The sequence below is a fragment of the Anomalospiza imberbis genome, chromosome 19 (genome assembly GCF_031753505.1).
Source record: "Anomalospiza imberbis isolate Cuckoo-Finch-1a 21T00152 chromosome 19, ASM3175350v1, whole genome shotgun sequence".
Lineage (NCBI taxonomy): Eukaryota > Metazoa > Chordata > Aves > Passeriformes > Viduidae > Anomalospiza > Anomalospiza imberbis.
Window position 1 is genome coordinate 8,744,249 of NC_089699.1, and position 24,934 is coordinate 8,769,182.

General features: G+C 46.0%; 1 protein-coding gene across 2 annotated transcripts in view; it reads right to left on the reverse strand.

Annotated features, from left to right (window-relative positions):
• TMEM104 (transmembrane protein 104) overlaps positions 1-24,934 on the reverse strand; it is a 43,736-nt gene that overhangs the window by 3,532 nt on the left and 15,270 nt on the right. For both annotated transcript variants that reach the window (XM_068209555.1, XM_068209556.1), the window contains exon 9: positions 11,702-11,795. In XM_068209555.1, coding sequence (XP_068065656.1) covers positions 11,702-11,795 — 94 coding nt within the window. The remainder of the gene's footprint in view (positions 1-11,701; positions 11,796-24,934) is intronic.

The following is a 24,934-nucleotide window of genomic DNA, read 5'->3' on the forward strand; positions in this document are numbered from 1 at the left end:
TCAGGTCAAGTCCAGGCCCACGCTCCTCATGACCTCCTCCCATTGCACTGTCAGTCTTGGCACCAGCTTTCTCCTGCTATGCAAGAGCATCTCCTTATCTCTTTGATGCACCACCTTATCTGAGGGTGCTACATTAAAGGCAAGGTGCACGGGACTTAATCTTGATTTGCTGTCAATGCCAGTCAGCAGATAAGGGAATGGGCTCAGGCATCTCCCTCCAGTCTCCTTCCCACAGGGACTCACCCTCCCACCCCCAAGAGCACAGGGCTGTGCTGAGCCCTTCAGAAGCAGAAGGGCTGATGAACCCTAAGCCCTCAAGGGTTTCGGTCCATGGATGCTTCTGCCACACACACACTGGTTAAATACTGTCATTTCTAAAAGGCTTAAAGATGTTTGAGCTCTGACTTGGCTCCAGCCAACCCCAGTAACAGTCCTACACATTTACAACTGGATGAATGTTTTCAAGACCTCCCCTACGTGCACAGAAGCAGCAGCTACTAGCAAGCTTTCCTGTCCCTGGGATCTGTCAAGCATGATAGAGCAAGAACTAGCCAGCCATTTCCTGGGTAGGAGAACAGGCTGTCTATAGCTAATCCCAGGGTGGAGAAGCCAGTCTGGAAAGGGACTAAAGCAGCACTGAAAGACTGCTATTAAAATTCATCATTTCTAGACACAAAGTCTGCTTGTCTACCCTTCACTTATGTCAGGAAAAAGCCTAACAACATTTTACAAAGCTTATTACAAATAACAACATGCCAGGGACAAAATGAATTGAGGAGATTGGGCTAATGCCCTTATTACTCTGAGGGTGGAAATTTGAGCCAGAGCAGTTACTGTGAGACTCTCATTCCTACCATGGCATATAAAAGCAGCAGAAAACTAATTCTGGTGTCACAAAAATTACATCAACCTAGGAAAGATGATCATCAGCTGCTGGAGTTAACAAGTAATGGGGAGAAAAGGACCTGCCTGGCAGGGCAGCAAGCAGTGAGATTTACAGTCTGGTGCTGCAATGGGTGAGCCACTGTGGCTTGCACAGAGCTGTCCTTGCACCAGTCTGAGGCACAGGAACAGAGCCATGAATTATCAGGTAATGAAAAAATCAACAAAATGCTGAAACAACTACTACAGAGAACTTTGAATGTCATAAATCCAGAGGAATTAAACAGAGCAGTGCATAGTTCAAGTCCATAGGAGGTTGGCACCAGTGTTAGCTGGGCAGGCTCACCAGTGACAAGATCACGGGCTTGCTTGTGCCCAGTCCTGCTCCCCACAACAGGCAGCTGGAGGGGTGGGACTAGGGAAAACAGTTACAGACCAAGTTAGTGAATGCTGCCTCTCTTGTGCCCAGAAAGATCAGATTATTCTCACTGAACACTGCCTCCCATCCATCTCCAGCACTCTTCAAAACCTTCTCTCAGAAATTCACGTTCCCCTGCAGCAAACACCAGCTCCATGCTGAACCCTTCCCAAGCCACATGCTGCATTTCACCCTGTGCTGCCTCAGGAAACCTCTCGCTTCCAACTGTTTCCCAGTGACAGGGCACGTCTACCAGCCCTCCCCGAACACCGCGCTGACAGCAGCAGATCCGTTCCTCCACGATACCGCAAGGCCGGGTCATCTGGGGAGTGCTAGGCTCTATTTCCTCCCCCAAGGGCAGTCACAGAGAGCTATGGAAGGCAACAGCTCATTGCTCTGGGGGTGTGCAATTCCCCTTGCCTTCACTCAAGCCCAGCAAGTGAGGGACACTGCGAACAGGGGTAAAATGTTGTACCTCCCCCACTGCTCCCCGGAGGGGAGATGCTTGCCAGCCATATCTGTTCAGCAAGAGACCCAGACAGAGCTGTGTTCCAGGTGATGCAACATGGCTGCACTCCCTGGGGTTGCACATGCTACAAGGAAGAGGAAAAGATGCCCCGAGTAATAAGACAAAGCAGGCTGGGCAGCTCTGGAAATGTGCTGAGACTGTTCCTTTCCTTCTTGCCTGGGAGAGGTGCTCAGGCTCTGCAGCCCCGTCCTGAACTGGTCCTGTATCCGGGCTAAGACATGACTCAGAAGTCTCACACCTCTTTCCCTGTACACTAGGCAGTGGATCTCCTCATGCTCTGCTCAACACAGTAATGAGCAATCTATTTCCATCCCCCAAACCCACTCTCACCATTGGCTCAAAGTCCCACTTTCTGCACCAGTGCCAACAGGACCAGGTCAGGAGAACTTTCAGGCAGGCACCCCATCCTTGAAGCATCTCCCACAGACTTTCCTCTGCCCTGACATGTGCTTTTCTGGCAGGGAACACTGAAGGAGCAGAATTCTTGTGGATTCCCTAAATGATGGATGGTCTTTGGCTTAAGCAACTAGAATTTAATATATTTGTTTTTCATTAAATATGCATTTCAGAAATTTATTATAATTACAAGGAGTGAGGATCCAATACTAAGATGCAAACTAGTTTTGCTTCCAACAAGGCAAGCTCTGCTTCCCCTTCCTGAGCACTGGTGCTCCGCAGATGCAAGACCCTTGAGAGGAAAGGTGCTGAGTAAACTGGAAACTTCCCCTGCACAATTCCAGCCTCAGAAAGGATAACAAAAGCCCTGCCCCATGGTTGTTCTCTCTCAGTCCCTGAGGCAGAAGAGTTTCTCGCTCCTGGAACTGGAGAGCTAAAACACTTGCATGTCAAATTTATCTCTGTCCCTGAGAGGAGGCGAGCCAAAAAATCCAACTCTGAAACCTAGATATGGTTTGGATGATAAGTCAAAATGAAAAGAAGATGACAGGCTGATGGACAGGCATCTTTGAGCAGAAAAGAGGCAGCACAAGATCCTCAGGCACACACAAAACTCCCAATCGCATCCCCTACCTGGGACAGCAGGCTGAAAGCAGACTCACATGACACTATTTAATGTCACCTACTGTTGTCATATCAACTGTCCAACAGCATTCCTTCACCACAAGAATCCTGGTGAAGACACAGATTCACAAAAAAACCCTTGATGCATTCCTGTCCACACAGAAGAGAGGATACAAGCCATGTGTTCCAGGTATGAAACACCTTCAGACCACAATCAACAGCACCCAGAGCCACGAAGTAAGGTTGACAGAGATGGCACCTTGGATTGTTAGATGGTTACATGAAAAATTTGCCTTAAGCCTTGTTTTATATAAATGCTTAAAAAGCAATGAATAGTTTTGCCTGTCCTGATTTTTCCACAGTGTTAAACCCACTCCAAGCCCCCACACCACAGGCTTGGCAGTCAGCAAGGCACAGAGGCCACTTTTTGTCTCATCTCTTCTAGATGTTCAAGCATCATTTTTAGTGAAGGATCTAAGTGAGCCTGAGGAAAAAAATAAAGAGGGGCTACACCATAAAGGAAAATTGTGATGAATCTCATCCCAGCCATCCAACTGCCTCTCCTGCACTCTTTTTGCTCCCCTCACTATTTGAGGAACAAATGTTCTCAGATAAAACAGACCTTGCAGTCAGCTACTGCTCCTCTCCTGCTTGACTCAGGAGATGTTGATTCAGAGGGCAGTTCTGCTCTGGTTCTTGCAGGTGAAGTAAGGATGAATATGGATGAGCAGACGTCCAAAGTAGTACAGTTTGGGAAATATGTGAGTCTGGAGATATTAAGAAATACATTTTTGTGCATTTTGATAGAAACATAACAGAGCTGCAGAGAAGATAATTTAGCCATTCTGAGTTTAAGGATCATTTTACAGAGTCAGAGAAAACATCTCTGTAAATGAAAAATGGTGTTCGTACACGAGTTTCATCTCTCTGCACAAAGGCTATTGCAGAAAAGACAATAAGTCCAAGACTCAAACACATTTTTTCCCCCTGTCATGGTATGTTCCTGCAAGAACTGATGCTCAGAATGAGCTTCTGGCTTAACCCCCCTTACATCCCTGCAAGACACAGTACTTGTGAGATGTTCACATCTTCTTCAGCCCTGTAGCTACTCCCATTCCTCCTTCTACAAGGAAAACCTGAAGAGAACATCACCACAACTGCCTGCCACCCTTTACAGAGACCAGAGAGGCAGTGGTGTGCAGCCATCCCATGCCTGGCTGCTCCCCTACCCCCAGCCATTTGTCTGAGTTGGTGCCATGACACGTTTGTGGCAGGGCCATCCGTCACCACTGCTGACGGTGTGACAGAGCTTTCCTGTCCAGGCAGAGAATCAATATGCCAGGAAATAATTATAATGGATCACCCTATCCCAACACATGCCGCTTGCTTCCCTTTTCATACATTAGGCAGCCTGATGGATGCCAGGAAGAAGACATTTTCAGGAGCTTCCTAAACCCAGTCTCTTTGGAAAGGGGAAGATTTCTCCCCACCTCAATCCTGTACCAAGTCAAAACACAGCAGGCCACTCTTAAACAGAGGAACAGATCTCATTCAGTTGAACATTAGGCAGTTTTTTCTTAAAAGGGCACAAAACCAGGAGCATCTGCTCTGTACACGCTGAATGGGCGAGGAACACGTCAAGACAGTCCTACCTTCTGCATCCCCACCTGACACTTGTGCTGTCTACTTCCCTGCTGATGTCTTTCTAGGATGGCAGTGCCCCTTCTCAGAGACATCTAGCTTCCAGCAGTGAAGTGGGAAAGCTGAAGAGCCCACAACAACTCTGGAACCACCAGGCATTCTGGATCCTGTGGCATTTGAAGTATTAAAGCACAGCTGGAGTCCAACATGCTGGCAGAACAAAGTATCTGAAATTAAGACATTGATTTTTAAATTTAAAGCTCATTTAGCCAGTTTCTCTTGCAGAAGCTATATCCTGCCACTTGTTCATGACCTCCAGTTTTCCACAAATTCCAGAGCAGCAACTGATTAACTTCTCCATCCTTCAGAGGGGGTTTCTATATGAATTGACAGTAAAGAGGTAACATGAAAACCAGGTTTGCTCCATTAGATGTGGGAGCTGGAGTAGTTAAGGATCGGATTTGACAATGACAGAGCCTAAAACACCATCTCTAGGAAGATGAAGGATTTATGAGTACAGAGACTGTGGGGAAGCAAGATGGATATGTTCATAGAAGACAGCAATTCTCCGGAGAGAAGCGTCAGAAAGAAAAGAGGAGGGAAATTACTTCCCAGAAAAAAGGTATGAGCAAAAAGTTGTGGAACATAACTGTGGCTCCTTCCTCTAATGGAGAGCAGGGACTTGTCTGGACAGTGTTACCCTCCCTGCCCCAAAGCCTGAGGGAGGGTCCACATGGCAAGGGACTGCTGCTTACACACAGAAGTGTGACACAGCTTAACAAGAAGGCAAGAAAAAGCTTCTCAGGCACCTGCACTCCTCCAGGCCTGGCTTGCTTCTGCTGCAGCAAACTCAGACACTACTGCCTTGGACCAAGTGGAGCCCCTTTACTTCACAAAGGGAAATTCCATTTAAAAAGTACTACCAGGACTTTTCGGCAACCAAAAGCAGTTCAGTGGAACTTCTCTGCTCTAAGGGCATCATTTTCCTGGTTTTCTTCATCAGGCTTGCAATACCATAACCAAGATTTACAAGTAGCTTTCCCAACTGTGGTAACAATGCCTGCCATGAAACCAGCGCAGCTGCCCCATCTCAGCCCACATCAGCTGGTCCCACAGACATCTGCACACCAGCAACAGTTCACAGGAGAAAAATGGCCTTGCACTCAGACGTTTATCACAGATGCTTTTTCTCAACATAAGGGAAGGAAAGAGCAGCCAGCACGGCTTGTTTGTTCTGGGGGAAAATTACCCGCATAGTTTATGGTCCTCTCTCTGCCGGTCACCTTTGGCAGAAGAACCATAAAACCTCTGCAACCAGGACTCTGCTCTCAGCTCTGCTGCTGGCTTGGCCTATTAGCTCTCAGAGTCACTTCTCTGTCCGTGTCATAATTTACTCTTCTGAGAGAAGGGAATAATACACACTTTGGTGTCACTATGAGCCTGAACTACGGCTGTGCATGTTATGGAAAGCACTGGCTGCAGAGCACCCATGTCCCATAACATCCAGATGTTCTGAAGACTTAGCTACATCTTGCCCATCCTGCCTTGGGCCCTACACAGCAAAGTTTTTTATCATCTTGTTCCACCAACGTCCACTCTGAATAGAAAGCAGCTTTTCATGCCACAGCCCTACTCTGAAAATCTGCTTGGGCACAGTCATCCAGACCCTTCTGCAGGGTTGAATATGCCCTCACATGTCCAGCTCCCCTTCTTCAGCTCTCAGGCCCATCAGCGTCTGTTGCTGCCTGAACAAAGTGCTCTTTTCAGGAGCATCAACTCCTCAGGCAGGATCTCAGTGGTCCCGTCCAGAACGGCAAATCACTCTCCATCTGTGTCTGAAGCTCACATGGCTCTTTCTCTCACACAGGCACTGCTTCACCCCGTTGCCTTCCACAAACAGCACTGAAATGAGCTCCTCAGCCAACAATTCCAAAAGCAGGCATGACAGAAGCACAGCATTTTAACTAACTCTTCATAAATATATTCACTTCTCTTAGTGAATTATTTATCCTGGGCTCCAGCAGCAGCTTCATCTGCTCCAAAAGGGATATAAGAACATGAAGTAACTTTGCTGAAGCAGCGTGTCAGAATGAACATGCAACAGTGTCCTGATTTACAGTCCAATTCCCTCATCCTCCTGTATGCCCTGCAGTGTGAAAGGAGAGGGGCAGAGATCACAATGATCTCTCCCTTAAGCTATTTGCAGAAAGCTCAATTTCTGATGTGAAAAGAGGCCACCCACCTTGAGGACTGTGGGCACTGGCAGACTAATTTCTCAGCAGGAGACTGGAAATGCAGGACTTCAGATAACTGTCACCCCCTCCTAAATCAGCCTCCTCTGTAATTCTCAGTCTCAGTACTTGAAGGGATGTAGCACACTGTCTCCAGGTTTCTGCAGCGAGTCAACTCCAGCACAGATAGTTCTGCTGTTAAGGATGGCAGTGACAGTTACCTGAGACTGCTTGCAAGGTGAGATGGTCTGAGACCAGTTCTCTGCAGAGCAATGCTGTAAACAGCAGAGCTCTGGCAGAAAGAGCAGAACTAGCAGAGAAACCACCAGATACAGAAAGTCAGCCCCACCAGCATGCTCTGAACAGCCCTTTTGTAGTTTCTGCCCCAGAAGCCTTCTACCATGTATCCTGGAAGGGGATGGGATGGAGAAAAGAAGGGTTTAACACAGACTTCCCAGAAATTCTTGTTTGCTTTCCCTCTATCTTATTGGCCGGGGGAAAGAGCTGGGGTAGAGATTTTATTCATGAACATGTAATTGTGAGATCATTGTTTGGGCAGGGTTGCAAAGGCTCTGTCTCAAGGGCTGCATTCACTTGAATAGATGTGGTGTGATCCAACAGGGAGAGAGAACTGAGCCTGTTCAACCAAACCCAGAAGCTTATTACTCTATGAACTATCACTTCATTAAAATACAATACTTTCTAATAACTACAATACAGCATCATGAGCAGCACACAGAGCACAGGCCCCACGTGGGAGCTGTCTGGGAACATTTGGCAGAGACAATTTAATAACAGCAGCAATAATCACACTACCAATGTCTTTAGAGCCAGCAGTCCTCACCTATAGAGCTGGACATCTCGGGCTGCAACAGGCTACAATTAATCGGGTTAGCTGCTTAATACACAATAGCCCAATGTTTGCTGCTCAGCTCCACCAAGCTCTGTCCTTTTGTTATCTTTCCTAATCCATATCCTATCCCATGATGCTGCTAGACAGTTATTATCCAATATTATCCAATAATAAAGAGGTAGGGCTGTGCCCCAGTGAGCTGCATCCCCTCTGCTGTGAGAGGTGAATGGGACTTGCCTGGCTCAGTCTCTCTTGATGGGTTGTGCCCTTCAGCAGCTTACACCTAAAAGCACCCACTTGATCAGGATTGAAGAAATGAGAGGGAAAAAAAACAGCTAGAGAAGCAAATTTCTTTAGAGAGCAATCCATTGCCACCATAGATTGAAACCCTCCAGGAAATAAGTGTCTGAAGTCCAAACAGCAGAATTGGAAATACCAACAGCTCTAAATTTATTGATGGCTTAGTTGGTTTAGCCTTCTGCAGGAAGCCCTGCTCCAATAACTCTGAAAGGGACCTGGAAACAGGCTCCAAAACTGGTAAAGGAATTGGCCTAATAACAGCTCTACACTTTCCTGAGGCTGAGGTGGAAGAGAGCTGAAAGAAAGGCAGGAATTATATTTTGGGGAAGGACCCTCCTCACCCCATAGGAACAATTTGTACTCACGTGGCTCCAGAGCTGGGTGAGCCAACAAGGTTCTAACCACAAATCAAAACAAGGCTTCACTGTAGGCACCATTGTCAGGGTTAAAACCAAATGATATTTCATGACTGGCCCTTTCTCCAGGGAAGCACAGCAGGCAGGCTCCTTGTTGCACCCCTTAAGGTGCCTCTGTTCCATCTCCCAAGGCAGCTTAGGTACCTGCAAAAGGCTGACAAAGCAGTCTGAAGAGCTTCTGCATTGGGAAAGGGATGAGAACTTGGGTAGGCAAAGACTTACTCATCTGCCAGCTCCTGGAGAACAGAGATCTCTAAGCAAGGGTCAGGCCAGCAGTGCAAGCACCAACTGCTGCACTGAATTTAGCCTTTGGCACTCACCAATGCCAAGTGACAATCAGTTCTGCAGCCAAGTGTGTAAGCTGCTACTCTTCAGAAGACTGGCAACAGCTCGATTCCTCTGGAAGCCCTCTCTGCCACCAGCCCCACTCCACCTGGAGACACAGATCCACCCTCTGTGCTCCTATCAGTCCTGGCAGGGAAGTGCTTTGCCATGCCAGCCTTCCTTCCAGATGAGCTGTCCATGATCAACAGGCCCAGTCAGGGAGAGCCCATCTGTCCGGGCTCTCTAGCACAACACTTGGGCTTGCAAGCTCCTCCTTCAACTTTCTGCTTTTAGAGGCTTCAGAGGTGCCTGCCCTGGCTTAATCCCTTATCCTGGGAGAATACCAGATAAAGGGCTGATCCCTGGAACATCTTAACATTCTTTGAACTGGTCCATTTTTAATTTCCAGCTCAGATCCCAGTGTTTAAGCCTATTTTTCAGAGAGAGAATGATATTTTTTTTTAATCTGTGAGGTGTGGAATAAGACTGCTGTAGGCTTTGATAGTCAATGTGCTGTTCGTGTTGAGCACAAGGCTCTGGAAGAGGCTGGTAACATTTGATTATCACTCAGATCAGGAGAAAGAGGGGAAGCAACATTCAAAGGCAAGGCTGACACTGTTACAAACACCAGCAGAAATGACCTTCACACACAGCTAGCTCTCTCTGCTGCCAAGAACCATCCTCTCAGCTGCTATCATCTAAATCACCAGTACACCTGGGGCAGTGCTGCTTTACATCAGCCTCTTCTGCTCAGAAAGCCAGGGATTTTCCACTGGGCTGGGGAGAAGGGTGTGTGGTGGGTCCTGTGGGAGGCACATTGCAAAGTCTGTACTGACCTCCCAGCTCAGAGAGGCTTGATTTTTTTTCAAATCATGATGCAAAGCATGGGTCAGATTCCCATCCACACCAAGCCAATGAGCACAGGTAAGCTGAATAAGCCACTGTCCACATGGGAAGGTTTTTTCCCCAACACAATAAACAGACAGGTGGGAAGCTGCAGTGTTGCTCTGCTGCTCAGAGTGCTTTGCAGAACTACCCCTAGCACCACATGGCTAAAATCAACCCAAGGAAGGTGAAGGAAAGGCACAGTTTATATCAGGACAAAGAGTTCACATCTGGCCACTGGCATGCAGGCAGGAAAAGTCCAGAAGTCCACAAAACACTACCCACGACCATTCTTTAGGACCTAAGCTCTCTAAACTCCAACCTGTGTTTAACTCACAGCCCTGCTTTTGGAGGAGGGGACAGCAGTGATGAGAGGACATGGGAGAAGCCAGTTTTACAAATCTCAGCAGTATGGGATTGATCCTTACCCCAGGATTTGCAGCAAGAGCTTTTTCTCTGTTCCCTGCATCACATGGCTTTTTGACAAATTGTCTTTCCCAATAAATCTATCCCTCATTGTACACATACGGAATCCGTTCTTCTAAGTAGCCACTGAGGTGCTGTCAGGGTCATTAACTATCATTATCTGGGGCAGCTGTTCCCCAGCGTGCTGATGCAGGAATCAATCAGGCCAAAGCATGAATTTCCCCTACACTTCTCCAAACACTGCCTTTATCCGTCTCCATCAAGCCATGAAAGAGAGGAACAGTTTTGCCACCATGCCAAGGTTTAGCAATTCTCGTACTGGAAGGAGCTGGCTAAAGGGAAACCAATGGCAGATGAGGCAGGCATCAGATTGTCACAGAGACAGGATGAGGTCTGACTGATGTCTTTACCAGGAAAGAGGAGGCAGGGTGATTGGAATCAGGCCAGTCAGCTGAACAGAGATCACTCTTATAAAGAAAAAAAACCAACAAAAAATCCCCATGCAAAACTTCCTCATTTCCTTTAGTACCCCTTAATGAGATAACCTCTTTCTCTGAAGAAGGGGGGGCTTTCAAACCTTTCATGTGCTCAGACAACAAAGGAGAAAAACTGGCATTCAGGATTTTCACACCATCCAAAGTCAGGATTCATTAACTCAAACTGTTCGACATCTTAGACTTGAGAGCTTAAAACCCAGCTTAACTTTCCTGGGTGTCAACTGCTTAACCCCATCTTAGGAATCCTCTAGAACAGAGGATCTCTATTCCTCTGCAGGGACTGCCAGCCACCTCCAAACAGGAAGAATTCACAGAGAAAGTACAATACCCAACTGCAGTCTGGCCAACAATATGTGTGTAATGGGAAATAGTTAGAGAAGCAGCTTTTCTTCTTATTCCAGTGATAGGTATAAACAGAGCTAATTCTGTGTCTGAATGGTCTGGATTTATACACCAGGAGACTGTTAACCTGCAGAAATGCTGATCGTTAACCTGCAGAAATGCTCTTTATTAGCCCTGAGTATCAGTCACTCTGTCTAGGTGACACAAAAATAGACAAACCTGAACATAAACCTCCACAACCCACACAGACCTCTCAGCCTTTAACAGCATGAACACACACAAGCCAGACATGAGGCAGCTGCATCTTTGAATGACAAAGGCATTGAAAAAAACCCAGGAGTGATGTCTTACTTCCCTTAAGGGAATGATCTGTCTTCCCAAAAGTTCTTGGCAATATTTTGGAAAGAATTCATGGGAGCAGGACTTCCCAAGGACAGCACACATTGGTTTGGGGGTTTCCAATGCAGCACATCTTACTATAAAGGAAGACTGAGGAAAATACATGCAAGCAGATGATAAAACTAAGGGTGGAAAGTCTGAAAGAAATGCCTTTTTTTTTCTTAGATCAAAACAAAGATTGTCTAAAGTCTGTTGTGCATATGTGTGAGAATAAGAAACTTCCAACTGGTGGGTATCACAGCCAGCACCCAGACAGGAGACTCCGCCAAACCTTTTCCACCCCTCATACAAACCAGACTAAAACCTCATTTACCAGCCATGTCTGAGGGAGAGCAATTTGTTTTAATCAGAAATTTAATCCTAGACTAAAACCTTTCTCCTCAAAGATTTATTAGGACTGCACAATTGTCCTCAAAGAGGTTGTTTTGACAAGCACTTGCTTCCAAACAAGAAGAGATCTTGCCAAAGAGAAGTGTCAGTTGCGTGACTCGGGTTCCATCAATGGTAAAGAGATGGCCGAGCCACTGCCAAGACTCACCTATCCATCTCATGAGGGACGTCATGATTTGAAGATACTTTGTCTTCTGCACATTGAAGAAGGTGAAAGGACCCAGGAGGAGCGTGAACGCTGCCTGGAAGGACAACAAAATCACACATTAGATTAAAACCCAGAAATTCTGCCAGCAAGATGAATTTATCAGAAGAGCAAAGTTTGCATTGAAAGTTCACCTCCAGACACGTCTGTTTGTCATGAAGCTTTCTTTGTTCTTAATTTTACAGCTAAGTTGGCTGAGACACGGGCAGTCAAGTAAGCTGTTGGGTATCAGAGAACATGCCTTGGGCACAAGTAGAGCTCAGGATCCTCTTGGCTCTCAGCCATTTGCTATCACTGCTACCCTTTACTGACACATTTCAGTAAAAGCTCTCAGTGCAGCCTTACAGAACATTGAATATTAAACTGTGGCCTCTTTGCCCAAGTACATGCTCAGTTTAGGTATGAATAGCAATAGCCCTCACCAGTCTACTTCTATTAACATTGATGGGGTGGCTTCAGGGTAGCCCAGGCTCAACAGCAATGGAGCCAAGTCTGCCTGGAGCTTTTTTCCCCCCATGCTTTACGTCACCTGTGTAAAACACAGAGGGTTTTTTATACACATAAAAACAGATAGTGGGAAGCTACAGTGTAACAGTCAGCTCTCGGAAGCCAAAAACCTGTGCAAAATGAGGGGGAAAGTAATCAAAGAGATACTCAGAGAACTTAATTCAGTGTGGAAAGTAAAGGTTCTTCCATGAAGAACTTCCTCACTGCCTTCTTGGACATCTATTAAGAGACCAGTGTTTCATAGAATCACAGAATGGTTTGGGTTGGAAGGGACCTTGAAGACGATCTTGTTCCAACCCCCTGCCATGGGGAGAAACCTTCCTCTAGACCAGGTTGCTCAAAGCCCTGTCCAATTTGGCCTTGAAGACTTTCAGGGATAGGGAAAATTAAATTGGGGTACAACTGCAGCACCAGTCTGTTGCATCTCTTCCAGCTGGGCTGCAAAATACATCCAACAAAGACCCATCCTAGGAATGTGGACTATACAGCTTCCCATGAGAGTTTCTTCTAGCACCTCCTAGAGCACACAAGGCAATCACGCTATCAGCCCATGCCCAGAGGTGACATGTCCTGTGCAGCACCGTCACCTCTGCTCAGAGCAGCACTCAAGCCTTACCTACCCCAGAGAGAAGAGAAAAATCTTCACTGCAAGAAGAAACAGACCCTGGCTGCAGTCTGAACATTGAGATTGAGAGAAGCTACTTATAAGAGGGAGACAAAATGGGTGTTAAGAGAAGAGAGCCCTGCCTGTCCTCCATGGGATGGCACCAGCTAGCAATACACTAACAGACCCAAATGCTGTAAGCAGGCAGTACTTAGAAAGCCACAGCACACACAGCATAGGTTTGTAGAGCATCCCAAAGAGATTTTTAAAGACAAATATTCAACATTAATATTTACACATTGCTCTTTTCCATGACTTCTTAAAGCAGTTCAAGAAAAGGTGTCACCAAAAGTGAAGAACTGGGACTCAGAGGGGCAGGTCTGCCAAGCCTCAAGGTCTCTGTCAACCCCAACAGAGTCAGGACAGAAAAGAATCCAAGCTATTTTAAGACTAGCACAACCCCGAGAAACCTTTTTTGAGACAGTTTCAGAATATCTGCAAGGCAAATTGGAAATGCTTCACATCACAAGTATTCTCAGGTGACGGAAGTAAACCCAGAAGGGGAGCAGGGGAGAGAACCCTCGGTTTAACATGTTGCTGGGTGGGGATATATTCTGATCTGAGACTATTGCTTACACCAAGTCTTGCTTTTACTGCTCAGATTAAAAAAAAAAAAAAGGATAGGAAGCATGCACAGAATTCAGATTTGTGAAGCAATTGATGGCTGTTGGATGAAATGCTGAAATCACACAGAATACAATGCCACAGGCATAACTGGCAAAACTAAGAGCCAAATCAGGTTTAACAGTTATGGGACTTGAGGTTTTAACATAGAAGCAAACCAGTCAGTTACAAATCTTTTTTTACTCTTCTCCCTCTTGTTCCTTTATTCTAATTGAGACCTTAACTCCACTCTTTTCTCTTTAAATAAAAAACCAAATTATGTTAAACCATGACATCTGCCCACTAGGGACTGCCACTCCATCTTAGAGCAATGCACAAACCCCAAGAGACTAAAGAAACCTTTGACTAAAAAGTGATGTAGGGCAGGGCCCAAAGCAAACAAAAGTTGACACCAACTGTCTTATTGACAAGTATTTTTGAGTTTGGGACCAATCTCTCCCAACACTGCTCTACACAGCCTCCCCTCAAATCAGTTTATAGCTCCTGCGTCAGAAAGCGCTGAACACAGAGAGATGGACTAAGGATATTATAATTAAGGAACAGGTGTCTGCTGCAAATGAGAATGCTCCAGAACCAATTGGCAAAACAGTCCCTCAAACCATAGCAAGGACTGACACAAAATCACCAAGCACCAAAGCAGCTGGGTCTGAAACCCAGATTTGTCTCACTAACTGAGGAAAGGAGACATGTCAAGGTGGATTTGGGGCTCAGCTGCTGAAAAGTATCCTCAGGCACTGAAAGAACCTGGGTGTTCTTCACTTTTTGCAGAGCACCTTAAATAACCAAATCCATTCAGCAAGGTTTTAAACTCTCCTCCTGTCTGGCCATTACTGCTTAACTCATGGGGAAGAGATACAAGTTGTGCTTGAATGGTTGAATGTCCCCCCCATCCTTTAGGATGATCAGTGTCTTCTGTTCTTAACAAGATCCTGGTCCAAAAGAGCCAAGTGAGAGATTAATTCTAGTGCAATAGAAATTTATTACCTTCTTCACTTGACACCCATTAGTGATCCAAGATGAATATCCATGGATCAATACAAACAATACTAAGGCGTGCAATGAGATGAGGTTGCCTTGCTTTGCAGGAATTTGTGCCAACTACTGTTAGGAAGGAAAGCTACAGAACACAATGGACTGTTTGGAAGCAGAAAACCTAAGCAGAACTGAACATTAAAGATTCAGACCAACATCATTTTGAAGTGAAACTGCGTGCAGCTCAACAGGATTGAGCACAGGGCAGGAAAAAGGGGCCAGTTTCTCACCAACAACCAGAACATAAGGACAAGGACTCAGTCCCTGGATTAGAGCTAATCTCACCATCAACCACCAAGAGTCTCAAGGCCAGGAACTCTATTTAAAACCACATCCCCAAAAGGATGAGAAAAGACCACAGTGCTTAGCAGGAGGGTGTCTACTTCCTCTACCTCGCTGTGCTAGACACCTCAATTGTCTTCCAACTCATTAAGTTAATTAGATTCATAACTTCTCCCTATGGAAAAAGTAAGCCCAAATAAGCACCTCAGACATACACCTAAACTTTCTATCTGATGTTTTCCAAGCTCCAGTCTCTCCCAGAGGGAAATAATTCACAAAGTACTTCATTACACATGTAATTCAAACAATCTAAAAGCTACATAGAAAACTGTACCAGTCAGCCCTGTCAGAAGTCAAACATGCAGAGCCCTGGCACATGAGAAAACCCTCCCAAAGTTTCCAGTTCACCTCTTGAGTCAGCTCAGGTATCTTCTAGGAGTTTATCATTCTCTTCCTAAGATTCAGCAAATAAACCCACCCAAGGCAGAATTGGCAAAGTCTGATTAAGATTTTTCTGCTAGTGAAGTAGTTTATTAGAAACAAGCAGGCATTGGGGGCTGATTCATTACTAAATTGAAACAAGGTAAAGGAATGTTTCCTTCAGATAAGGAGGAGAACTGAATCTATTAAACGCTGTCTAAATTCACAGGATGGTAGAAAGAAACCATTACAGTCCTTTTGCACAGGGCTGGCTATTAGGAATGATGCCCTCATTTCCTTCCAAGCTCCTCCATTAAATGGGAAAGGCCAGGTAAATCACCAGGCTCATAGTGGAGGGTATGTGGAATATTGCAAAATTCTTTATTTTTTTTCTTCCTTTCTCATGCTAAAAACCAGCATGAAAATCCAGCACACTAAGGACTAAAAGAGACTGTTTTTGTTGCTTTTACTGACATTCCCAGTCAGAAAAAAAAAAAAAAAAAAAAAAAAAAAAAAAAAAAAAAGAGAAACCAGTAGGGTTTCTCTCCTCTACCCTCTTCTACCAGAGGGTAGAAGAAAGAACAGCAGCTTGTCACCCTGAATTACACTCTTCCCTGCAGGCTAGTAGGAGCACAAGCAGCACACCAGCTTGCTCAACCCCTGGGAGGGTCTTCAAATCCATTCCTCCCACCAAGCCAAGCCACAGTAACACAGGCACCAAGGTTTGGGATCTTCCCTGAGCTGGCAACTCAGCTGATACCACTTCCCCAGCCTCTGCACCTGTCAGCTCTCAGTATTTCAAAATGAAAAAGCAGGCTGGTCAACTCGAGTCTTCTTGCCACGGGGGAACTAACTAGGGCTTACCATTGCCTAAAATATATTTTTATATATATTTATATATTTCTAAAAGTATATTTTATTAAAGCTCTTATGTTAAAACTTGGTTACATAACCTTGGTTATTGGATTATCTTCTAAAAGCAAGAGTAAGATCAAGTGTTAATAGGACATCTGGTTGGTTTTTATCAGCTTAGTTGCAGCCAAGAGGACCACCAAGACAGCTCACAACCACTAAGTGATGGCTAGCTAATGCCAGGAGTCTTTCAGACCATACAAACATGCTTTAAGCCAGTCAGAGGGCTGTTTGACCAAATGGGTTCTTTATTGACCTGAAGGGTCCATCTATCACTCTGAACCAGTTCACTTCAATAGCTTTCATCTGCTGCTCAGCATGTGGCTTTTACAGCAGCAACCAATACAGCTCAGGAAGCACAATTAGCATCCAAAACGTGGCTGATTCATGTATTAGATACAGTAGTTACAGCATTATGGCTAGTGCCTGCATAGATTTGCAAGAGGACCAGCTGAAAGCCAGCCTCATTCATAACTGTCATCAGAACTTGCTTGTTTTCATGCTACACAAACTCATCTGTAAGAATTGCATCTGGTTTTGGTGCTTGCCAAGTAGTGAATTAAAAAGAGTAGCTATTGCTTCTTATTGATTCAGAGCCTTGAAACTTTAAGAAAGATGGCATGGAAGCAGGGTATGTACCTGAGCAAAGTGAGACCATGTTTGTTAAATGCAGCAAATGTGCCAGAAGCAGTGCAAAAAGTGCAAGAGTTTTTGAACAAAATAATTTGTGCAGCACAGGGCTATCATACCAATGAGAAGTTACTAAGTTTCAAATAACAGAGCAATGATTCCTCAGTTTTAATGCAAAGATGGAAAAGAGGTGTTGTAGTGCTCACTCCTCAGATATCCATCTCCCCAGCCAGCCTACCTTTTCCTTTCCTCCTCCCTGCTTTTTACACCCTCATTCAAACACACAACACACCTCAAACCATATCATTCCTTAGAGTTCTAGCTTCCCTTTGACAGAAGTGACAACATCCCAGACAAACTTCACTTTAGGATGGTATCAAGCTCCCTCTCTGCAGATACTGATGTTTAGATTTCACAGCTGTTGAGCAATGGTACTGCTGCCCTGCAAGACAGCACAGCAAATAACCCTAGTCTAAAGAGGGGTAAGATAAGATCTCATAAAAAAGCCACTGGTTTAATAAAATGGATCACTCTCCTTGGTAGACTTTGACACTTTTGCAGGGAAGCCAAGGGTTGAGTGCTTGATAGTGGACTGTGGGTACACAACATTCCCACAGCAAAGCCTGACACCAATAAGACACAGGCTTGACTCGACGAGCACTTCCCAAAGGAAGCTTTGCTTGATTCAGTGCTCAGATGCAAGGAAAGTCTCCTTGAGCACGGCAGGAAAAAGCAGACATTTCTTACATGCTGTCAGAAGTGGCAACTGTGACACTCACTCTGCTTCTGCAAGACATCCCCAAGCTCAGAGCTATTTCACAACTCAGATGAGCAGTAGAAGGGACAGATGAAACAATCCAACAAAACCAGACTACGCAAGTACAGAGAGCAAACAAGATGTCAGGGAACTGGAATACTCTGTTCCCACCTCAGGTGCTTTCCACTGGAATGTGTCACATGTAGGAAAAAAGAAGTCCAAAAAGCAAAACTGCATTTATTGGCATGGGCACAGGTCAGAGGTTTTATTCCTGGTTGGAAGGCTGAACCAGACCTATCACCTTTAGTAATTCCTTAGGAACTGGTGTTCTGTTCACATCCTTAGGGAATTTTTAGGGCTAACTTTGGAGAGAAATGTTAAATGCATGGTGCTTTCCCCACTCTTGTCTGGAACTCCTAAAGAAAACAGCTTCATGGCATTTCAGACCTACCTGCATTTCCCCCAAGCATACACCTCCAGCCTCTGCAAGCTCCTCTGAACCCACTTCAAGTTGTGGCTACTGCAGTCCCACCCCAAGGTGGGCTCCAGTTACTCCTGCCAGGGCCCCAGAGCTTTTCAGCTAAAACATCTTAAGGGAAAAATATCTTGAGTGTGGTGTCCCCTCTGCCATGTCTCGTCCCCTTCACGAGAGTGACAAGGCCATATTTCTGTCCTACATGAGCTCATATCTCAAGCTACAGAGCCAGATGGCCAATCAGCAAGGGCGGCGATCCAAGCTTTCCCTTGGTAAAGCTCTACCCCTTGCAGCAGACAGTACAAATATAAATACATGGAAAGAGTCTGATTGTTCAGGAAGGAGCTTTTTAGAGAGCTAAGAAAAAAAAAAAAAAAGCTGAAAATCCACAGCCTCTCAAGGCTAGAGGCAGGGCTGCAGCAGGGGCCATGCTGATAGGCAGTAAGTTATCAGCAGACAAGCTGTTATGAAGCTCAAAGCTGGTTGAAAATAGATAAACCAGCCACAGAACAAGGACTGCTCAAAGAAGTTGAGAGGCAAGAGGGATTTTAACCTCCAGATCCCCGGCAGAGTCAGGAAGTCACAATGGAGGGAGGCCACAGCCACCAGACAATCCACAAGGAATATTTATAGCTGAAGAAACAAGGGCAGTTATGCTTTGGGTACAGCTGCCACAGCAGCTCCAGTAATTAACGTGCTGCTCTCGGGACACCTGGCAGAGCTCTGTAATCATAACTCACATCAGGCATATTCCTGGCACCGAGGAGCCCTCACCTTCTTCCCCAGTTCCTTCAGGCAGGGAGGAGGTATCCTCCAGGAATTAAGACCTTGGATGCTGCCAGGCTGGTTTTTGCCAGTGAAGCAAAGATGCCTTTCACCCACAGTACCCTTTAAGCTGGATGCTGCCTCCCACAGTTCCTGTGCCACAGTGATCCTTAGGACTTTTCCGAAATGGAAGCCCTTCTGCAAGGGATGAAAAGAAGTGCTTGTATCCCCAAGGATACCAACTTCAGTGGATCTGATTACTATCTATAGATTTTCAAAGGCTCTAGCCCAGCACCAGCATTTGATTCTAACTGCCCACCCAGTAAAAAGATGTAGTCATCCCAGCTCCTTAAGCTCTGATCTTGCTGGTCATCCAACACACCAAAAACCAGCTGTGAACTGGGCAGCCTCCACATGCAGCTCTGGGAGGCCAAGGCAGAAGCAGCACGTGGACAGCAAGGCAGCACTTGAGGGTGCTGCTCTCCTTTCCTCTCCCTATCCTTACACAGGGCCACAGCCTGTTTCTGAAGCTGGTCAATCTATGAGCACCAGGAACTTTCCACTTTGGAAGGAATACCCTGAAATACCAGTTCTTTCTCCATTTAATTTGAAGGAATTCAGGCACAAAGTGTTCTCGGAAAGTCATTAGGTGCAAGGATTCTGTTCCTGGCATACCTGGGGTGTGCAGGATCACAGCCAGCGGCAAGCTTACACTCTCTGGGGTAAATACACTTTCATTATCATTTTTCACAACAAGAGAGAGATAGGGGCCAGCAATAACCCCGAGGTGACTGGCATCTAATTTTTCATCATTGGAGTATTTATGGCACAGCCGTTTGCAGCATCTTGTAATCACTTTACCGCCTCCTTGACCCCTGGCTCCCCCTTATTCTGCATCTCCTAATTGCATCTGAACAAGCAGGAGGGAAGCAGCAAAGTGGATAGATGCAGGAGAGCTGAATGCTTGGGTTGTGATACTTTGAAGGACGGCAGAGGAGGTGCAGAGCCAAATTTGGCTGTACCCCCCACCACTAGCTTGCTCTGATCTCCCATAGCATATGAAAGTGGAGCTTTCCTGCTTCCTAACACTGAGTGACCTTGAGGAGTTGTTCTCTGCCTCCTCAATTCATTACCGTGGTATGAGAGATTAATGAGTTTCCTCCAAGAAAGTGTGAGGGCATCATCTTTATACACAAATACAACCCCAAATTCCTGCATATTTGTAGCCTCTCCTGTCAGGGCATTGGCAACTACAACAATATTTATATTGACTACAAAAGCCCCTGGGTTAGACAGCACAAAGCAAGGGAGATGTGGACCAGCATGACACGGATGCACAGAGGGCCCTGCAAACATATCAAGCTACAAGCTGCCAGGGTTAGGAGGTACTTGGGTTCAGCAAGGATGAATGTTCCTGACGGCCACTAAGACCTTGTCTGCCACAACACCAACACTACTAAGCCTCTTTATTTGTCCTCTTTGCTTTTCTCCCCTACAAACTTCTAAGCTGAGTTTCTCAGGACTCTCCAGCTGCCTGGAGGATGTAGCGTCAGGGGCAGCATCATCCTTTCCACTGTGTCCTGCAGGAGTTGCCTGAAGGGAAGGAAAGTCTCTCACTTTAAAACTACTTAGCACAAAGGAAGAGATAAAGCCTTGTTGCCCGGGGCTAGTAGGTGTCTGTTCACTTCCAGCCTTCCTCCCTGCACACTGCACACCAAGCAGGTGCAACAGGCTTGGGAGAACAGCTCTGCCCCAGAGCATTATAACGACTTCAACTTACAAGATAAATCCCAGCTGCATTATTTGTATTTATAGTCCTGCTTACAGAAGCATGAGCTACGTGTGGGATTTGCTGATGTAGTCCAAAAATCCACATTTTTGGACAAGAGCGTCAGTGATCTCACTCAGACATGCGGTGCAATTTAGGATGGCATTAAGTTGCAGACTTATTTAGGAATAAAAAGATATATGGATCTGTCCAGAGCTTTCCTCTACAGCTTCTGATAGTGTTCATAGCAGCAGAACTGCACAGTTCTGCAGTCCTGATACTTTCTGCCTGTATATTAAAGAATTAATGGTAATTTCAGGGGATGAGAGATCAAGACTGCTGTCTTACTAGATGAAAACAATTATGTGAATCAGGCAGGCAGCAAGGTCAGACCTCTGTTTAAAAACAAAGCTGGTGCTAAAGCACCAAACAGAATACTGGAAAATATGCTGTTAAGAAAAAGGCTTATATTGCATTTCCCAGAGGATTGTTTAGCTGACTTAACAGATCTTCTCCAGCTCTGGTTCCTAGGATGCTGTCACAATCACTGCAAAAAGTAACACCGCACAGGAGAAATCTATTTATTACTTATTTTCTTCCAATGTTCTGAAAACATAAGATTTGTGGCTTTGCTGGAACAGCCTAGTCCAAGAAAGGAATTTTCAAAGGCCCTTTTTAAACCTTTGCCACTCCCTATAGGGAGTGGGTGATCACATATATTAGTTTTGACACCTGCCCTATTCAGGAGAGATTGGTCTCCAGTATCAGGAGAGAACAGTGTCAGCTTTGGTGCCTTGCTGCCCAAGTGAGCTGACTCCAAAGGACAGCTTTATTCAGGGAAAGCAGCAGCACAGCCTCTCAGCCTTGGCAAGGTGGCTGTGCTGTGCAGCAGGGCTGTGGTTTGAGCCCAACATCACCTCTGGCGAGCTCCCAACTGCAGAATGTGCAGAAAAGCAAACAAAGATCTATGTAAAGCCACTGCTTCACCCAGTTTGTTTAGCTGGTTTGTTTCCAAGGTTCATGACCACCATCCAACACCACCTAAGTCAAACCAAGCACCAAAGTGTACAGGATATTCTTCCTTGGGGAAGCCGAGAGTGTCTGAGCTCACTGATGGCCTCTGCCCATTCGATCTCTGCATCTCTTGCACCTTGCTTCTCTGAAGGCCTGGTAGCACCTGCAGCACACCTGGCCATGCATTCAAGCAGCACCACAGCACCCTTCCCTTCCAGACAGCCCTTGCCAGCCTGCTGGAAGTTCCAGAGGGACACAATTGGTCCTTTGGAAAAGCTCAGCATACAAGCGACAAGCACAACCCAAGCTCCACTTAGGAAAAACCCACTTCTCATAGTGAAGTGAACAGACAGCTCTGTACAGAAAACACATTCCAGTCCCCTGCACTATTGATTTTCCAGTGTAAAGAGACAAGCTAATCCATTAATGTTAGTTGCTTCAAAGTGTGGTCTTGCAGTTGCTTCAGTCTGGTCCCAAAGGCTGATTCTCTCACCAGTGTTTGCCTTGTGGCTGGTATTTCTTTTACTCAAAATGCCATCAGTTCCAAGGAAGCAAGAAAAATCACCCATCAGAAGATGAACTCCAGCTCTTAGGTCACTGGAACAACAAGTTTATATTTCACTTCCACAACACCACACTCATCTGCCTCTCCTCCTGACAGCTCAGAAGGAACCTCTTTTTTACAAGGCCAGTTATTATCTGAAGATCCCTTTGCATTAGGAAACACAAGGAGTGTGGCAACCTCCAGTAGAGACAGTTTATCTGTCACAGGCATATGATGAGCAAGCAACTGAAAGGATTTATTGATAAGACCACAGAAGAACAGACCAGGATGAAGGAGGCAGGATTTATGCCATATTAACAAGGCTGTGTGCCAATTTCAACCTATTAGCTGCACAATAAAAAGAGTTGAAACTTGCCTACACATCCCACATCCAGACACCATTTATTTCAGCAGAACTTGGCTCCTATCCCTCTTCAACCACTTCAGACCAAAGCAAAAACTTAACTGACCTTACTTTTTGGAGGCTGAGTACACGAGAAGCACGAGAAGACTCCAGTCAGCCTCTGAGTCAGGGCTTTTAGCCAAGCAAAGCTGTATTTCAGGGGCACCTATAACAATTTGGCCTACTGATATTGACACTTAATGCAGTACAAATTCATCTCGTGTCACAGCAATGCTTCAAAACTCAGGTGGCCTGTATACACAGAAATGGCACGATATTCTGGACTCTTGAAAAGCTTTTTTCTTATTCTGAAGGCTTTCAGAACTGCCTTTATGCATAGAAGTAGCAGCTGCCTTTTTTGTACATTTATTTCTATTTATATATCAGTATCATAGTGAACCACATCAAAGTATTTGTGGTAAGGAATATAATGCAATATTTTTGTCAAGAAAGTCTTACCATGAATAACTTATAGGATATGCAGGGTGACAAGTTATTAGTGCCCCAGTCCTGCTGCATCCTTACTGCAAGCTGAAGTAACCTAGAACACAACAATGCTACAGTTTAAGCAATTTATTTAAACAAGATGATGACTTCACACCATCAGGATAAACTTCCACCAGCTTTCCTTCCTTTTTACTGGCTCACTCTGGGAGCCCAGGACAAGCACACCAAACCTTTTAGATTGATGTGCTGTGAAATCAGCCCTCCCTGGTCCAGCTCCTGCCACTGAGGCAGCTTTCTTCCCCACCACAGGTTCTTAAGGTCTCTAGACATTGAGACCTGTAAGAATAAATATCCAGGAGACAGCTGTGACCCATTTATTACCGAATGTTGCTGCAGGGCACAGCTGAGGAAGGCAGGGCAGAGGAAAAGCACTTGCTGCAAAGGGAACAGTGGAGAAAGCCCAAGTGCCCTTGGAAGAAGCACTCTGCTTGCAGCACTGCTCCAGCTCTGTTGCTCCAGCTCCCAGTTGGAAACAGACAGCTTAGCTCAAGCATGGATGTTCAAGTACTGCCATGAGGGCTCCTCTCATATCACTGCTGGGAGGCAAAATATAAAACAACCAAAAAAAAAGAGAAACCAACAGAAGCCAACAATGGACGGAGAGGCCACAAGAGCATAGTGTACCAAACAAGCTGATAAAACTGCCCCAGTGCAGCTAAATGCATTTGGAAAGATCTATTTTGACAACAAAAATCTGCCAGAGCACGGCACAGGCAGAGCCAGGGAGGAGAAATGCCGTGGAGGGAAGCAGAGCACATAGAGCAGGCACACAAAGCCCAGCACTCCGGCCTGCAGCCGGAGCGGGCTGGGAAGCACAGCACCAAGGCTGACGGGATCCACATCAGCACTTAGCAGTTCAGCCTTTGCATTTGCCAGTTAAGTTCTGCCGGTATGAGCAATGGTACAACAGCACGTGTGTCCTCAGACCACCCCCTCACTCCCCTGCTCAGCCTCCTGCAGCTGCAGCCCGGCCCCGCTCTGCTCACCGATCAGAGTGTCGGGCCAGGGTGACATTGTCCCCTCCTGAAGAGGGACAGTGAGCGCCTGTGAGCCCGCTCATTTTATTCACTGCACAAGCACGTTTCCAACTGGGATAATCTCCATTAAACCATCTGCGCTCCCATCCTCGCCTGGCCTGCACCCGCTGGGCTGCCTGCGATACTGCAGCATCTGTGAACCGGCGCAAGCGGATGCCGGATGCCACGTCCCTTTCCCAATCAGCTAAAAAAACCATCAGAGACTCAGACAGAACAGATGCACCTGGTGGCTCTGACGCGCTACTGGAGCCAGGCTACCAGGAGTACCTGTGCCAGTGCCTCTTCTGAAAAGCACACGGCTCCCCTTGAGAATTTAAGCCATTTCCTTTCCATCATGGGAAGACACCATGTCCCAGACTGCCAGAAGAGGAGGGCTGAGAACAGCGTAGAGGCTTCAGCCTCAACAGCTGCCTTGGTGCAGAACAGAAGCATTGTTTGCCAGGTCATGAACACAGTTTGGATCAGAAACTCCGAATGGCTCGTGATCCCCAGGATTTAATCTCTTATTTATCTCAGTACCTGCTTTCTAGAAACAGGGACTATCGTATCACATTCACACATGACTTCAACAGAAAGACAAGGAAGTGTTACAATGAAAGATCTGAAACTTCAATCTGCTGCCCCTTCCCCACGACCTCCCCAGCACAGCCCAGTGGAACCTACAGAGAGCATGATAAAGCAGCTGCACTGAAGTGTGAATTCAGCACTGAGAGAATGTGAGCCTGTCCTCAGCATTGCCAGAGACAGCCAAGGGACTTGGGAGTCAGTCACTCCAGCTGTTGAGGACGTGGCAGGGTGGTAACGGGTCTGAAGCAAAGATAGAAAGTCATCGATC